This window comes from Prinia subflava, assembly GCF_021018805.1.
Source record: "Prinia subflava isolate CZ2003 ecotype Zambia chromosome W unlocalized genomic scaffold, Cam_Psub_1.2 scaffold_22_NEW, whole genome shotgun sequence".
Lineage (NCBI taxonomy): Eukaryota > Metazoa > Chordata > Aves > Passeriformes > Cisticolidae > Prinia > Prinia subflava.
Genome location: NW_026960606.1, coordinates 4,791,209 through 4,809,312, shown reverse-complemented (window position 1 = coordinate 4,809,312; position 18,104 = coordinate 4,791,209). Strand labels below are relative to the sequence as shown.

Genomic DNA, 18,104 nt, shown 5'->3' with positions numbered 1-18,104 from the left:
TCATCTCATCCACTAGCCTGGGACTTTCCTCCCTTCCAGCTTGGCCTCTTGGCGTCCTGCAGGGGCACCGAGATCAAACTGCCCCAGGCTTTTGTGAAAGAAAGCCCTCGAAATTCCTGGTTCTGTTTATTATTAATGCTGTAGTTGTTGTTTGTTTGTTGTTTTGTCATATATACTTGTAAAGAACTGTTATTCCTATCCCCAGACCTTTGCCTGAAAGCCCCTTTAATTTTCTAAATTAGAATAATTTGGAGGGAGGGGATTTGAATTCTCCATCTCTAGGGAGGTCCTGCACCCTTCCTAGCAGATACCTGTCTTTCAAACGAAGACATCTGGAAAGACAGGTACCTGTCAGGGAAAACTGGAGTTTCCCTTGGAATGGAAAATGTAAAAACCCCTTCCCTCCAAATTATTACAGTTTTGCAGATAGGAGCTTTCAGGCAAAAAATATGGGAATAGGAATAACAGTTGTTTACTAGGAATATTAAAAAAAAATACAAATGCAGTAGTACAAAAAAACCCCAAACAAGCAAACAGACAAAAGTCCTAGAAAACCCTGACAGAGTCAGAGATACAGCCTGACACCCTGTTGTCAGAGTGCTGGAAGCAGTCCAAATAAGTCTTCCTGAAGTAACAGATGTTGCTCTGTGAAGTAGAGATGATCCTGTAGAGGAAAAAAAAAGTGTCCAGTGCTGGCGAGATGGGTCCAGTCTTCCTCCAGGGATTCAGTGGAAAACTGGCTGAATTAGTGTTTGGGATTGCAGGTTTTATGCTGGTGGAAAGGCTTTGGCTCCTCCTACTGGGTGGAGCATCTCACAATGGAATGAAGTAATGTTGTCAGTCATGTGAGAGGCCTTAAATGGCCCATTCACAGGTGATGTCCCTTGGAGGAGGATGGGTGGAGGAAGAGAGAAGGCGGCACTGCCTTATCTGGTGTTATCAGTTGTCCCATTAAAAGAAGGCATCCACCCTCTTCCCCCCCTTGAGTTACAAGAGATAAAGAACAATATCTCCCACCCGGTTTCAACAGATGAAAATAGAATACACATTTTTGGTTACATTTTTCAACCCAAGACAGTACTCTGCTGACCTTTGGGAAAGGTGCCTGGATGGTGCCTGTGTGCGAGCTCTGGAGCTGGGACAGAATGCTGGGAAAGGCACACATCACAGATACTCTGGAGTGGAGGTAAGCAGCGACCAGCCCTGGGCACAGCTCCTCTACTTCCTGTTCTAATCCCAACTCCAGCGCTCACTCACTGTCAGGCAGATGCTCAGGGCCTTGGGTTTTCTGCCTGTGAATAGAGGATAATCCCACCTGCTCACTTACCTGACAGGCGTGGCATGAAGATTTATTTATATCTACCCAGCACTCTGATGATGTATGGCATTATCCCCAGCAGGCAATAAGCATCTCCACTGCACACCCACTATGGCAGCACCAGAGCCACCAGATGGGGCATGTGGGGGGGCAGTGGGCACGCCCCCAGGGCACAGCAATGGCTCACCTTGCTTGGGGCCCTGGGACCCCATGGAGGGGATGCTGGTCTTCAGCACATCGACAGCCATGTCGCAGTAGAGGCCCCGCTGCATGTCATGCTCACTGTCTGTCTGGTCACTCTCCTCATGGCCACTGTCCTTCAGACTGTTCCCCTCCAAGTCCTTGAATGTGGACCTGCTGGGGAAACATAGCTGTCACTTCCAGGATGGGACAAGGTGGCCCCCGTCTCCCTGCGGTGCTGCTGTGAGACCTGCAGGGATGGGAGGTCCCTGCCCTCCACAGCATCCAGTGATACTGCCCAGGCAGGGAGAGCTGGAGCAGGGAGTGTGGGGGGAACACTCCCTGATTGGCACCTCTGCACCCCAAAACACAGCGTCCATCCTGCAGCACCACGCAAGCTGCTCCTGCCCCTGGGTGTGGTGTCAGCTGGTGGGTACCCTCAGGCTGCTGTGGGTCTTAAGGAAGCTCAGAGTGAAGCAGGATTTGAAATAAAATTTTAAAAATATACATTAAATGAGCTGTTTCTACAGTTTGGCTCTCCCAAGTTGTAATACCTCATATTGAAGTTACACAAGATCTAAACCCCACTTTTTAGGTTATAAGCCAAATCTTAATCACTTAAAACCAAAAGTCTTCCTGGAAACAGGAATGTCTTTTAATCATGATGATGCATTCTTATTTTTAAAAATAAACCAGTGTTTCTGGGTCCAAGTTCATGCAGTGTGAGTATTCCTGTTTCAAGGTCATTAGAATCTGATCTTACTCTCCTTGCATTAACTCCTCCTCTGACCTAGACCCTAAAACTCTGCCCCTACAACACCTGATAAATCCCCACGACCGGGCTCCTCCTGTCTCCTGTCTTCGCTTTCCTCTCTCTCCCCAGTCCTGGGGGAAATAAAATGGATCCTCGTGCTTAACAAATAGAGGCTGTCTCGTCTGTTTCCCTGTCAGCGGCTGTATCTCCCTGGACACGATGGTCACTGTTGCCATATGATGCAACAATAGGTAGAGAATGCAGGCAACCAGTAAGGACAGCAGGACCGGCACCCCCTAAGTCACCTGCAGACTGCTACATCTTATGTGACCCTCATCTTAAAATCATGGGGGTAACAGGCTTATGGGGAGGGAAACCCCCAGTAAGGAGATTGGCTTACTGGGGACCAAGTGATGGACCAACATCCAGCATCACAAGTCTTTTCATTCTTCATGGGAGGGAGTTTTTAAGAGCTACAAGCAGCTAGTCTGCCTGCAAAAGGACCATGCTGGTGACTCTTATCAACTCTCCTGACACAGCTGCTGCAGCTTATGGATGGTAAAGCCCTGGCAGCTACATATGGATGATTATGGATGATTTGCATGCAGAGTGTTGGTGCCCTAGATCAGTGGTCCTGTCTCCTGTGAACCTCCACGTTTTTCAGTTTCTGTGAAGCTGCCCATGTCTTTCCTTACCCTTTGTTCCTAGGAGCACAGCAAGGAGTGGAAACTGCCAGGATGGCTTGGAGCTGCTACTGTCTCTCCATCACCCCGTGCCCCTCTCCACCCCATCCCCCTTTCCCTGAAGGCAGGACAAAGGTCAGAACCTGTTCAGAGGTGACGCAGGAGTGTTGCCGTCCTCCTGCCTTCCTGTGTCGTCCTTCACCCTCATCTTTCCATATCCCCCGTTCCCTGCCCAGGAAAGCAGTGGCCATGCTGACTCGGGCATTCCTCCCAAAAATGGCGCTCACCACGCGGTTTTTGAGATCCCTTCTTTCCCGCCTAGTCCGTCTTTTCCGGTCCCAAGACTTTCCCTTCCCCCCTACCTACCTCTCCCCCTTCCTGCCATGCTGCTGCAGCTGGCCCCGCCCCAAGCCCATGTGGCAGCCGGCCCACAGAGGGGCCGACCCCAGGCCCACATGGCAGTGAGCCGGTGGGGGTGCTGACCCCGGGCCCACGCAGCAGCAGAGATGTGGCGGGGCTAGTCAGCTGAGAGAGGGCTGGGCCCTGCCATGCTGTTGCTGGCTCCACCGTCGCCGCCTTCACTGTTCCTTGCTTCACAGTCATCCTCATCATCACCTACAATAATAACACCCACAACACCAGTACCAAAGCCAAGACCAAACACTAAGGACTATGCCCCTCGTCAAGAGGAGACCAAAGAACTGCACCCCTTCTTGTGACAAGACCAAAAGCCAAAGGAGATTGAACTATTAACTCATTAGGTGAAAATGTATTCATTTAATTCAGTACCATCATTTCTGTTACTTTATACTCTGTAATAAAGTCTCAAATGCCTTTTCATTGCTTGTCAATTAAGCTTAAAAATGTTCATTTAGTTTTCTGAACTATTGTCATATTCCCAAGAATCCCTTTATTATGAGTTATTCAACACACCTTTCAACCAATTTATAAACAGAGGAGTTGTGAGTGTTCCCGTTTCAAGGTCATTAGAATCTGATCTTACTCTCCTTGTGTTAACCCCTCCTGTGACCCAGACCCTAAAACTCCACCCCTACACCTGATAAATCCCCAAGACTGGGCTCCTGTCTCTTGTCTTCTTCACTTTCCTCTCCCTCCCCAGTCCTGGGAGAAATAAAATGGATCCTTGTGCTTAACAAATAGAGGCTGTCTCATCTGTTTCCCTGTCAGCGGCTGTACCTCCCTGGACACGATGGTCACTGTCGCCATACAATGCAGCTATAAGGAAATCTGATACACAAATATCCTTGACAGTCTCTGCAAGCACAGCCACTGCTGGGAGGACCGAGGACTGAGCTGCTCCCAAATTTCCCCCAAGGGCTGAGCAGCCCCAACAGCCCATGGAACACAGCCCCCAGGCCAGAGGGATGAAAGAAGGGCAGCTCCTATGAAGACAGGCTGAGAGAGCTGAGATTGCTCATCCTGGACAATGTTCTGGGAAGACCTTAGAGCCCCTTCCAGTTCCTAAAGGGGACTTATAGAAAGGGGTAACTTTTTACATGGGCACATAGTGACAGGACATACAAAAAAGAGGGAGAGTGACTTTTTACACAGGCAGATAGTGATAGGACAAGGAGGAATGGTTTTAAACTGGAAGAAGAGAGATGAGATTTAGATATCTGAAAGAAATTCTTCCCTGTGAAAGTGGTGAGGCCCTGGCACAGGGTGGTCAGAGAAGCTGTGGCTGCCCCTGGAATTCTGGAAGTGTCCAAGGCCAGGTTGGACAGGGTTTGGAGCAACCTGGGATAGTGGAAGGTGTCCCTGCCATGGCAGGAGTGGCACTGGATGATCTTTAAGGTCCCTTCCAACCCAAACTATTCTGTGATTCTACGAAGACCTGCATTTCTGGCTGCATTTGGGACCCCAACACCCTGAGAGGGGCCATGCCCCAGGATACTGGGTTGCTGCTAGCAGCAGGAACACCTTGAGATGCACCTGTCCCAGGTGGCACAGCCATTGGGGTATCCCTGGGGACACCCACCCTATGCTCCTTCAACGCCCAGCCTTGGCATGGGAAAACTGCACTCATTGGGAGGATCCACCTGAACCCACTTCTCCAAACTTTCTCACTGGCTGATTTGGTGTGAAACGTCAGTGAAAGACACGGCCTGGGCTTCAAAGCCCCAAAGAGCTGGAGATTTTCATTACTTTGGAAAGTCCTTTTGTGTCTCCACAGAAACCAAGCAGACCACCTACCATCTGCTGGTCTGCAAAAGCACATGAGGGGGGAGCTCTGAAATACATATAAATTGGTAAACCTTCAAACATTACCTTTTAAATAAAGATGTCCCTATTGAAGCCACTGACTTTGATTCCAGGTGGCATCAAAGATTTTTAAGTTAAGAAAGCACTACAAATCTACAATTCATTTGTGTGCATGTAGATGAGTGAAACAGGCAGGCAGACAACACAGGAAAAGTACAAATAGATTAATTAAGTGCTGGATTTGAGAAGATTCACTCACCAAAGACAGAGCTACAACATATTCATAAAGGCAAAGGATGAAAATGATGCCACAGGATGTCACAGAAAATATTTTTTGTTCTCAGATGTCTGCACAGCATTCCTGGCACCCGTTGTGCTTAAGATACAAGACAAAGGTAGAAAGCAAGGGGAACTGCTGTCCTACACGAAGCTGCTGTTTGTTATGCACAGGCAACCCATGTTACAAGGCATTTATCTTTCCCGCAGTGAGCCAGACCATCCACACAACATGCTTACGTGGCTGATACTTCCCTAAAGAATGGGCAGGTCTGGGGCAATTGGCAGCAGTAGCATTTCCCACATAATACAGCCTTGGACGTAAGCCCCGCTGTGGCAGGTGGGAGTGCTGTTTGCCTTTATCTTAGATGTGAACAAGGAAAGATTAATAGATTTGGGTTTTTTTCAGTGTGCCCGAAGACTCTCTGGTGAGGAGCAGCATGGCACAGGCCAGTCAACTCTCACAGTCCTATTAGTACCATTAAACACCACGAGCCATTCAGGCAAATACACCTGCCCTTTGCCACCTGAACCTGAGCAGCTTAAACAGTGCACTCACAGCTCCCTCACTGCTCATGTTTTTAAGATGTAAACAAATGGGATCTCAGCCAGGCAGATAATTGGATATTTTACTGCTCAGATCAGATCTCAACAGTTCAGGGCCGGCTTCTGCTCTCTGTAAAACCCTTGGTTCAGTGATGGCTTCTACAGTTACCTGAAAAGAACAGGGCATATGCCTTTATTAATATTCAGCTCTTTATTAAAGTGATCAGCTCATTATTAAAGTCATCAGCAGGATTGCAGAGTCCGATCGGAGTTTTCTACACTGCTGCCGCCCATCTGAAGGAGCAGGTGCTGTCTCAGGGGATGCTGAGTCCTTGTTTCCATAGAAACAGCTGGCAGTTCTCTCTGGTCAACCATCAGAAGGCAGAGCAATGGCAGTCAGCTCTTTGCCCTCAGGGAAAAGCTTTGAGAGCTTCCCATTCTCAGCTTAAGTTGCTTCAGCTGGCTGGTTAGTTTCCCTAAAAAAATCCTCCCAGGATCCACCAGGGTGGTTTTATTTGCATATACACATGCATATGCATTTGTCCTGGTTGTAGCCGAGGTTACTCTTGCTGAATGAGGTAGTTACAAAGGACAATAGGGCTATCTAGGTGTGGGCAGCTTCTTTTCACATTTCAATTAGGTAGGGAAAAGTTGCCAGGCAACTTTCCTTCAGGGCAGCTCTCCCTACTCAGATTGGCTGGGGTGTGGGGGTGTTACTCTAGCCAGGAGAGGGTCAGTTGTGGGGTGGGTTGTTTTTAGTTTGTTGTGGGTTTTTTTGGGTTTTTTTTTTTCCCTTTCGTTCCTAACATTACCGAGCACAGCCATTCTGGGCACAGGCACGGGCACAGGCATGGCTTGCTCCCCACACACCTTGGCTGGGCCCTGGGGAGAGGAGGGAGGTGGGCAAGGAGCTGCTGGCCGCATCCTGCACCCTCGTCCTGTGTGGGGACCTGGCCCTGCAGCCCTGCAGCTCCCAGTGAGAGTATTGATTGTGCTGTGTCAGTGCCCTTCCCAGGAGTGGCAAACCTGGCCTCCTGTCCCTGGGGCAATGCTCACCTCTGGGTGAACCCATCCCAGTGGGGTTCGGCTGGATAACCCCGGTGTGAAACTCCCAGAGACATTCCCTAACCACTGCTAGGCTCTGAGGACAGCAGTATTTCACCCAAAAGGTTTGTTATAGGTTGACACAGTTTGGCTTTTAATTAAAGTAGAAATAGTTTCCTGGCAGGACCTGGGGATTGTTTCAAGAAAAGCAACTATCAGAGTCCATTTTTGAATACTGACCTATTGTTGGACCATTGAGGAAGCTAGATGCGACTTTGAGGAATACCCATATAAAATTCTAGGTGAGTCCAAGTCACTCTCTTTCCTTTCGGCCTCGACAGAGGTAAGAGGGAGTCCCGGCACTCTCCTTGCAGGGGGGGGTGTCACGAGCCAAAGGATGGTCGTGATGGTTCGTTTTGATTTCAGAGTGCAAAAAGAGGCAGTGATAACTTAATTCAAGTGAAATCAATTGTATCTTTATTGATACACACAGTTATGCGATAGAAGAGAAGGGGTAAGAAGAAAGAGAAAGAGAAAGGGGGGTAAAGAAAGGGTGATAGCTACCGACTGACAGACGGGAGTCCTCGTGACGCTGATACCAATAGACCACCTTTGCAGTCCTCGTGGCACGCGGGTCAATGGAGCCGTCATCCGAAGGGGAGGCCTCGAAAGCCTGCTATCCTGGTGGGGTTGTTATAGTTCTTTTTGAAGCGAGAGGCAAGATGCCAGGAAGGGGGGTCAGCTTCATGGGCATCACAGGTGTTCTCTCACAATAGAGGGAGCGGTGTGGCTCAGGTCTTACCAAGTACGGTCAGTACAGGAACATCTCTTTGCAAACATGACCAGAAACCGTAACAGTCCCCCATTGTTTCATGCATGGGTCCCTGAGGAGGGCGTCTTGGTCCAGTGACAGCAGCTGCAGGGAAAACTTGGCCTGTGCTGTGGCTCAGGGTCCATGGGTTAGGGTCTCGGCCTCTGACAGTCGTGAGGCAGAAATGAGGGATTTTCGGACCGACTCTTACAGGGGGCCGGGATGGCCCGAGGCTTGCCCGGGCCCGGGCCTTTCATGGGAGGCTCCCTTGGCCCGGTGACTCCCGGGCCAGGGGAGGGGATAAGAATATGCCCCCGGTCCTGGCCTGGATCGGGTTTCTAGCAGATGTAAACACGCTGCTGCTTCCCCCTGCTGGGGGGGGAGCCAGCCAGAGGCCTGGCTGTGGCCCTGGGCCCTTCCCCCAGCAGGGGGAGGGGAGTCTGTGTCTTCTGATGGCAGCTCTGGGCTGAGCCCCCCCCATGAATCCCAAGGGGTGGGCAAGAGACATTTATAAGCATTTATGATTCCTGACTACCCGGTCACCCGGAGCTCTGCTCGGCTTTGAAATCTGACATCATAAGCCGCAGCAGAGGGAGAGAGGAGTTGGACAACCTGAAGCCTCCAGAACTCCAGCCCTTTCCTTGAGAGAGAGAAGAAGGAACACGGAAAGAAACAGCATGATCAAAGTCAGCAAAAGAATTGATTATTGGAAGGAGGGATTGAGGAGTTTGCCATTTGGCTGAACGTCTCTTGTGAAACCACAGAGAATGGACTATTTCCTGTAACATATGAATGCTGTTTGGGGGGGTGCGTGGCTCTAGTTGAGAATTGTAGATTGATACAATTTGGATTTAATAGAGAATTTTGAACAGGAGAAAGTGATATGAAGCCCTTTGCTCCTAGGGAAAAAGGAGATCTCTAGTTTTTGAGATGAAGATAATTTTGGAGACAGAAGAAAAGAATCTTTGCTTTATACTAGAAGAAACATCTTTAAATGGTACCCTAAATGAGCAGGCATAGCCCATATGCAGTGTTGGGAAAGCTGCTAATGGGAGAGACGTCACAAAGGCAGGTTCCTGGGTGGCTTTGTGGGAGTTGAGGCCCACAAGAAAACAGTGGGGAAAATTCATGAGATATCAAGAGAGACTCTTCTCCCAAAGTGATAGAAGATTATGTTTAAATGGCGAAACTGACTGAAAATTATAGTTTTGTCTCTCTATGTTGGTTGTAGGAAAGTGAACAGTTTGTGAGGAAGGGAGAAGAGTTTTAAAGGGTTCAAATTTTCTTTTTTTTCTTTTGTTTCTTCCTTTAGTGTGTGTTAATAAAACTATCTTTGTAACCTTTAAGTTTGGCCTGTTTTGCCTTTTCCTTCCAAAAGTCTATCTTACAGAAAGAAAAGAGAGGACACACAAAATTTGGTGTTTCTGCCCGGTTCTGAATCAAACCAGAACAGGGTTCCATTTCCCCAAGGGTAACTGCCAGGTTGCACTTGAACTGATAGTTTCCTTTTACACATGGAAAAAATCAGCCTAGCAAAGTGCTGCTTGCCTTGGTATTAAAACTAAAACAGGGAGCTAGAACCGTGAGCTGCATCCAACCCAATTACCTGCTCCCAAACAACCTGTTGTTCTTTGTTTTTTTTTTTTAATTTTCCCCGCCTCACATGGCAGGGAGATTTCACCACCCAAATCTATCCTTTTATTCCTGTGCATTCAAATGGAATAAATTCTCAGAATTTGAAAGCTGTCAGGGTAACAGCACTCTACCTCACTTACTGCACCTTCCCAGCATGAAGAAGCCAAAGAGAAGGAAAAAATATTTCCTTTATTGCAAACCATGAGCAATGGTACTTAATGGGAAGTAAGTACTGTTTTAAAATCAAATTATTACTCTTGAAAAGTTTTGCATATTAAAATAAGAAAGTAGTATATAATGCAGTATGAAAGAACATTAAACTCTTGGGATTTGGCTGGGCAAAGCCAAGCCCTTCAAGCAAGCCTACGTACCTTTTTATTAAATGAGCTCTGCTGTTCACGTAGTTGGAATCAAAGGAGTAGTTTTCAGTCTGGAAGGAGGAAAAGAAAAGGGAGATGGTTACAAGTCTGATTTCTCCATGACTGGGAAGAGTCAGGTTTGCAGGGCCAGGATGAAACCCTGCAGGAGGGAAGGAGCATCTCATGATGGCACAGGCCCCTGTGAGCAGGGCAGAGCCAGGAATGGAAAACTCCAGTACCTGTCAGTCTTTCTATCAACTTTCACCAAAAAAAAAGGCTGGCTGGTGACCACAGAACAATTTGCAGAGAAGAAACAATGTGACTATGCTCTGTTACAAAACTAATTGCTTTTAATTCCCTGATGGACTCAGTTCTGTGTGTGTCAATTTGACTGAAAGTTCAAAAGGTATTTTTCTTATTAGTGTATAATTAACATGTTAAAATATTTATTGCATAGATATGTAAATGCCAGCAAGGTAATCCCCTGCCGGAGAATTTAATGCAGGCACTTTTCTTTGTTTCACATAATTTCATTTGCAGAGACAGTGCGATCTGTTATTAAGAAAAAAACAAACAATGGGTGATATGCTTAAAAGTTGGAGAGGAGTAAGAGAAGGGGAGAAAAGTCAAAGGAGTTATTTGCAAGCAAAACCCACTAACTTGTTCTGCACTTGAAACGCCGTCTTTTAACCTCAGATTACACAGCCCTGAGGGTTCTGGTGCTGGCAGCAGGTGAGGAACCAAAAAAAGCAACCAGAAGGTAAGGGAGAGAGAAGGGGGAAAGCCACGAGACCATGGTGGGAGCTCTCACATGGTGGGAGCTGTGCAATGGGATGCAGTGGCAGATGCATGGTAGGATGTGATGGGAGATGCATGGTGAACCACAGTGGTGGAACATGGTGGGATCTGCATAGCCTGGCCAGGATCCTTCCTGCACTTCAGGAACTCCTGAGGATGCAGGATCTTGTACAAGTCAGGCACTCCAGTCCACCTGTCCATCCATACAAAGTCCCCCCCCAGACCTGCAGGGATCCTACCAGGGCTCCCACCAGCATCACCCCTGGCCCTGGGGATGCTCCTTGCCTCCTGAGCAGCAGAAGGAGAAGTCTTTGCTCTGTTCCCCTTCCTTGAGGACAACAGCAGCATCCTCCCAGGACAGAAATGGGAACATCCACCTGTCCCACAGCCCTGTCCTGCCTTTTCTCTGCCATGTTCGTTCCTCCTCGCCCCAGTCACATGGTTGTTCTCCTTCCCAAAGAGCCGCTCTGGGATGCTATGGCCTGTTTTTATGGCAATTATGAACATGGTAAAAATAAATGCATGCATCTTTAATGTCTCAATAAATAAAGGAAAGCAGAGTCTGCTGCTGCACAATGGCAGGATGCAGGGAGTGGGGCCACTGCATCAGAGCCAAATGTGAAATCCAATTGTACCCCAGCAGAGGTTACACAGCTCTGCCAAGATAATAAAGCAGAGGCAGCGTTGGTTAAGTGTAACCTTTTCTGCAATACAGCACAATATCTAATTTACCAAACAGGAACCTCCCAGAGAGAAACATGCAAGAAGCAGCGAGCTGGGGGGAGTTGGCCTAGCACTCAGCACAGCTCGGTTATTACTTTCACACAGTAATTACTGCTGGAGAGTCACACTGGAGATTTACTGCACAAACTACTGGTCCCTGCAGTTCCTGCATCTGTGGTTCTGCCGGATGACTTTGATGCTTAGAACGCAGGAGCAAACAGACACACATGTTTTCAAAGCATATGATACCCAGGAACCTAAATACCACAGAAAATACCTGACCCTATGTTTGTCCATGTCTTGGTTCAGGGCAAATTTGGGAGGAAACCTCTGAAAAGGGTCTCTCTGGAAAGCAAACCCAAAAGGCGCCTCCCCTCAGCCAGTCTGGGAAAAGACCTTCTTCGGAGAAAAGTGGAAAAAACTATTTATTTAACCAACAAAATGCCCACAAGCATAAAGAATGAATAATATGAAACAATAAAACCTCTTGCCGCTCCAAAGAGAGATGACAAACTTGAGAAAATCCCTGCCGTGGGTAGCTCAGCTCACTCAGTTCTTTATCAGTCCCAGTCCCTCTGGAGGTCCAGGCCCAGTGGGCAGCAGGTGTGAGCCTTTGGTGCTCTTCTGGGGTTTTTAGTCTGGAGCAGATTTAAAAAGTCTCAAGAAAAAGGAAAAAAACAGTCTAGGGAACTTCTCTGCTCTAGCTAGCTAAAACTAACTAAAAAGCAAAAAAAGATCTCTGTCCCAGCTGCTGGTCTGTGCTTCATACGAACCACTGTCTGGAGAGGAATGTGCAGGAGTGAGAGCTGTTTCCAAAACAAACTTGGCGCTTCTTTCTTTGCTTTGCTCTCAGAGCCAGTCTTAAAGGCACAGAACTTAATATACAGCACAGACAGAACAGATGATTGGGGATACAAGCATCATAAAGTCACCCTAGGACAGTCCATCCATCCCCGTGCTGCCACCCCTAGGGGGTGGATGCCACCCCACAGCATTTCCCCCAAGCAGCCTCACAGCAGACCCCAGCCCTGCAAATGAGCTGAGAGCAGGCAAGCAATGGAGGGCAGAAGGGATGGGAGGAGTTTTGGCACACTCCTTACAGAGTGAGGAGCCCCCTCTATCACCCAGCACTGGCAGACGTGGGGACAGCTCCCACAGGCCCAGAGCCTCAGCTGACTCTATCCCTGCATCCCCAGCCCCACCACCATGCCCAGCAGCAGGGAGACCCCCTGCACCCACCACTGACTCCATCACCTCTATCCCTATGTGTGCACAGCTCAGCCCTGGGAAAACCAGGAGTGGAACAGCTCGGTGAGAGGATGCAGACAGCAATTTTCAATAGATACAGGTACATTGAAGAGCTTTGAAACACTCAGAGCATGGACACTGCATCGCCAAGGCTTCAGGGGTCAAGGAATACCCAAGGTCATCCACAGGGAAAGACTGACCACTGCCACCAAATCCCACAGGGTGGGGAGACACCACACGTGCTGCCATCAAACTGCCACAGTCCAGATACAGACCTGGCACTAAATCCCCCTCGGACCAACATCACTGGGAGCTTTGCTATTGATTTCAAACCAAAAACAAAGAGCATATCCTGGCTCAACTCATTCACCGATGAGCAAATTCCCCATGATTTATGTTCGACGGACAGGAGCTATGTCCTTCCTGTGTATTCCCTGCTCCATGTGTCCCCTCTCCTCAGGATGCTCTGCACCACACCACTGATGAAACCCCTACATCCACATGGAACAAGAGGGTTCCTGAGGGGTTGGACATAGCATCCGTTCCCAGGCTTGGAATTCCCCCACCACTGGACAAAGCACAAGTAATGATAATTACTTCCAGATTTCAGACAAAACAAGGAGTTACATGGCAACAAGGAAAGGAAATCCTCTTCACTGGGTCTGCACCCTCAGAGGTGAGAGCTGCCTGTGCTGCCCACACTGGCACAAGGGTGGGCTGCCCATCCTTCACGCACTAACACACTCCTTCCAGCCCAGTTTCTTCACTTAGCTATGGGATTATCTGTTATCTCCATGCAGACTAGGGGATCAAAACAGGAAAAATAAAAAAGAAATGTGATTTTTCATGCGGAAGAGTTGCTTTACAGCTTGCATTATTCAATCAAAGTTTGCTTGATTTAATTCTAGTTCATCCTGCAAGGTGCAACCACTTAGAGGCAAAATGATGGGAAAGGAGAGCATCTTCGATATGTCAGCATTTTAATTGGGAAAGGATCCGCTCCCTCTCTTAATAAGACCCAAAGAACAAAGTGAAAACACAAAAAAGAGGGAAAAGGTAAGGCTGGCTGGCACCGATGAAAGTGTGCTCTTCATCAAGTGCATCACTGAGAGGCTGGCCCTCATCTTCATTATTTTGGCAAAAGCAAATGAACTGTCACTTTCTCACAAATCAGCATCACTCCTGCAGAAATCAAAGGGGAGCCCAGCCCCAAGTCCAGCCTCTCCTTTCCATGTTCAGAGCCAAGTGCAGCAAGGACCTCCCACACGTGCTGTCAACTCTTATCTCCTGCTTGTTGTAACTGAAGAAAGGATGCTCACACTTGTCATGATCAGCCCCGCAGCCTCTGTGCCATGAATAAACAATACATTCCAGACGTTGGGAAACGCTAAATAACACCTTGCATAGTCTGTGGCTTCAGCCTGCATTTTTCTTGGAGGAGAGCAATCCTGCTGTCCTCCAGGCTCAGGATTTGCTTTCCAGATACAGACGTGTTGGTGTCAGTGTCATCAAAGAGAGGCCTGGCTTGGCATACAGCTTACCAGTGCCTAATTTGAAAAATGCTTTTAACCGCTGCCTTAGCAATACAAATACAAATACAAATACAAATACAAATACAAATACAAATACAAATACAAATACAAATACAAATACAAAGTATAAATATGAATATGAATATAAATACTAAGATAAAGATAAAGATAAAGATAAAGATAAAGATAAAGATAAAGATAAAGATAAAGATAAAGATAAAGATAAAGATAAAGATAAAGATAAATATAAAGATAAAGATAACAACAGACATACTCTGAATCGAGCAGTCAGGAGGGAAATATTAAACTTTTTTTTTCCCCTAGTGGTTGCTTTTGGTTGAGGACTGCCAATTCCATTAAAGTAAAAAAAAAAAAAAATAGATGTACCAACGTCAGTACAACTCTTCTTGACCTGGATATTGATGGGGTGACTTCCCCGACAGCAAAAGGTCTGTTAGCAACAGGGCACTGCTCTAACAACTGCTCACTCTCTGCCTTAGAAACAGAAATAAACCCTGGCGGATTCAAAGGCAGTTTAGGAGGAACTAATGCAAGTGCCAGCAGAAAGGTCAGCAGGCTGCAGCAACTCTGGGTATGGCCAGCACTATGGACTGCTGGAGAAACAGAGGATGCTGGCTGGGGTCAGTCCCCAGGGTGGGAGGGATGTGTCATGGGCCATTGCCAGCAGGCTGGGATCATCACAGTCATGTCCCTGCAGCCTGTTCGCCTCAGGGCTGATGACTCTTCCCACTTTTCAGCAATTTCAAATGTGGGATATTTTTCAAACCAAACTCCACAGAGGTAAAAATCCAGCTTTCTCCACTGCATGTGGATCCAGGCTCTCGATTAAGGGTTTGGTTCCTCAGTTCACACATCAATCCCCAACAAAGTCCATGGTTGTTTGGAGCTGGACCCATCTCTCCCTACCTGAAGTGACAGGTATCCATCCATCTGCCAGCCTCTGCCTCAGAAGACGGCTCTAAAGCATCTCAACGCAGGGGTTTTTTTGCCCTTCTTCACACTTCAGGGTGAAAACATTTTTGTCTTTCCACAAATTATTGTAAACCTGCTGCAACCTCCTGCCAAAGCATGTAGGAACTCTTCACAAAATCAGCTTCATAAAAATGACACATTTAGCACCACTTTTTCAGGGTTATCCCTTGAGCCTTTTTCCCCCCTACATGCCTTGTTAATAAAGCTTGCATGTCACCCTTTATTATTAAAAAACAAAGCAGACCTTTCTCCAAGGCTGCAATGTGCATCTCTCCTTTTGGGGTTCACAAAATCCTCCAGAAACATGCAGCAGCTCCTCATCCTCTGCATCAAGCTGCACATCACCTGGAGCACCAGTCTCCTGACTTTGCCTCTGTGCTGCAGGCATCACTGGGGACCACAAAAATGGCAAAATCTTCCCAAAAATTCACTGGGCCTCCCTGGTGGGAAGGGTAGGGCTTGTAAGACCGCTTCTCCTGATCCTTCTGTATCCTCAGTCCTGTTCTCCATGGTCCACTCAATCACAGGCATCTGCAATAGAACTGATGCTGCCTATTAGATCTCACCAGCATTTAATTCTTATTGTTTGAATTATACTGTGGTCTCAGGGTTGCTGTTCCCTGAGATTCGCCTCAGGGTTGCTGTTCCCCAAGATAATAAGGTTTCTGAGCTTCCCTTGCCCAAAAGGTCTCACGCCGGAGCCAGAGATGACAAGATGAGTCCGCTAGTGCATGTTTCCAAGGTTGTTTATTCTTCATTATCTCTCAGTTCTTTCTCAGCTCTGCAAGGCATCTCCAGCAGAGCAGGACATGCAGTGAACTGGGGCAGATCAGAGGGTTCCAGACCTTATGTACGGTACCCTTGACCCAACCACAGTCCAAAACGTACTTTCTATTTACAAAATTTTACCAATGCCCACTACCTATGTTAACATGTCATTTCTACTCTAAACCAATCCTTGTGATACAACTCAGCAGAAAATGGGGGAAAAGAACAAGAACAAGGAGGACAGGACCACTCCCCAATTCCTCCATCTTGTCTCTTCAACCCCATATACTAAAAATCCTAGATTCTACATTTACACTCTGTGATTAACTAACTACTACTTATTTTGAATTCTCTCAGCTTGTGATTTTTCATACAATGTGGGCATTCACTCCCATGGCCAGGGATCAGAGGCAGTGTCCTCCTGGGCTCTGTGTGAGGCTGGTTGACCCCCTTGTACAGATCCCAGACCCCCCTCTCCAGTCTCCAAACCCTCCAGGGTGGCCAGAGGGATGTTCTACTCTCCGACACTGTGCGTGATACAGAATTCATGCAAATTATATAAGAACGCTCTAGCTGCACTTGGGAAACAGTGGAAATTTCAAAGTAGGGACCAGGTCAAGTGAAGTATGCATCAGCAAAGAGGGAAAGTCATAATCATTTAGCAAGCTGCTTATTTAGCCCATGGGAAATAAGGAAGCGGTCTGAGACTCCTTCCCACTGGGAGCAGGTACAGTAGGAAACCCCATGGAACACTAGAATCAAGCCCCACGGCCCAAGAGGAATAGCCAGGCTGGTGCTGATGCCCTCACACCCAGCAACACGGCTGGTCTCCCTCTGCACACCAGCAGGAGACTCATCAGATCCAGCTCCGCGCTGAGAGATTTCCACCCCCCTCGTTGTGTGTGATGACAGGTAATTAGCCCCATGCTACTGGCCCTGACAAGGACAAGGCTGCCTCACAGCACGAGTCAGGGGCCAGGAGCTGTGCCCAGGTGCAGTGCCTGACCCACTCAAGGAACTCTGCTCCTTCTCTCCCTGCTCACCACCAGCTCCGCTCTGGCACCGACGGCACCTGCGACATCCACACTGCGCACAGCCAGGGAGATGCCAAACAGACCCCTATTTCCCAGGTCCTGACTCTCCCATACTGGCACCTCCTGGCATGGTGGGTGTCAGAGGTCTGAGAGCAGCAGCAGTTTGAGGCTTTGGGTTAAACACCAATGCAAACTCCACCCAAATAGCTACTGGGGCTTCCACCATGGGGGAAAATCAGCAAACTGACAGACACAGTGAGGGGAGCGATGCCCAGGTCACACTAAGGAACACACCACCCTGTCCCCTGACAGCCAAGCTGTGCTGTGGCTCTTAGACCCCTTCAGGGTCAACGCCTTTGGAAAGAACCCATCTGGCCACTGTTGTCCATCATTAGCTCCAGCCACTCCACAGGCACTGGAGCACAAGCCAGAGGAGGGGGCAGAGGACCAGAGGATGCACCTCTATCTGCCAACAACCCCAGGCAAGACAGAAGTAAAACATAAAGCAATTCAGCTCCTTAAGAGTATTTTAGAGCCAGTCACCTGGAAGAGCTGGAAGGACCTGACCTCTGGCATCTCCCTCTGCAGCCCTCTCCCCACACCCAGCTCACTGACAGAGCTTCTCATACAGGAGACTGCAAACTGCAAACTATCAATGCAGCATCTCTGAAAAAGTAAGTGCATTTAGTATCTGATATCGATGTTTTATAATTAAATGTAATACAGCAGATAATTTTCCTGCACTTGATCAATGAAACCAGGGTTGGGTTTGGGGTTAGGCTGTTTTGCAGACACTGACTGCTGCCTAAGCCTACTGCCAGCAGTGCCTCGCTCACTTCAGCAGAAATGAGCAGAGAGACAAGGATGTGCAAATACAGCATCCATTTAGATTTACTATCCCCGAAATATAAACAGAATATTTATTTCTGGACTTTTAAGTAGTAATTCCAAATTTAATGAGGTACAATGAATATTCCTCAGAGCCAGACTCTATGGCTACTTAACACCATCAAGCCTCTAAATTATTACTGCAGCTTAAATAAAGGGCATTTTGTTATGATGGACATTATTAAACACTGAAGGAACTGAGTCCAACCTCCATTTTCTCTTGATGAATGTGGTTCTGTCCTTTCAAAAACTAAACATCACACACACCAAGGGGGGAGAGGGGAGGAGGAG

General features: G+C 47.8%; 1 protein-coding gene across 1 annotated transcript in view; it reads right to left on the bottom strand.

The window, feature by feature from the left end:
- Positions 1-1,260: 1,260 nt before the first annotated feature.
- The window catches only part of LOC134564909 (protocadherin-19-like), a 52,530-nt gene continuing 35,686 nt past the window's right edge, over positions 1,261-18,104 (bottom strand). Inside the window, 2 exon segments of the mRNA XM_063424196.1 lie at positions 1,261-1,672; positions 9,842-9,900. Coding sequence (XP_063280266.1) covers positions 1,360-1,672; positions 9,842-9,900 — 372 coding nt within the window. The 3' untranslated portion in view covers positions 1,261-1,359.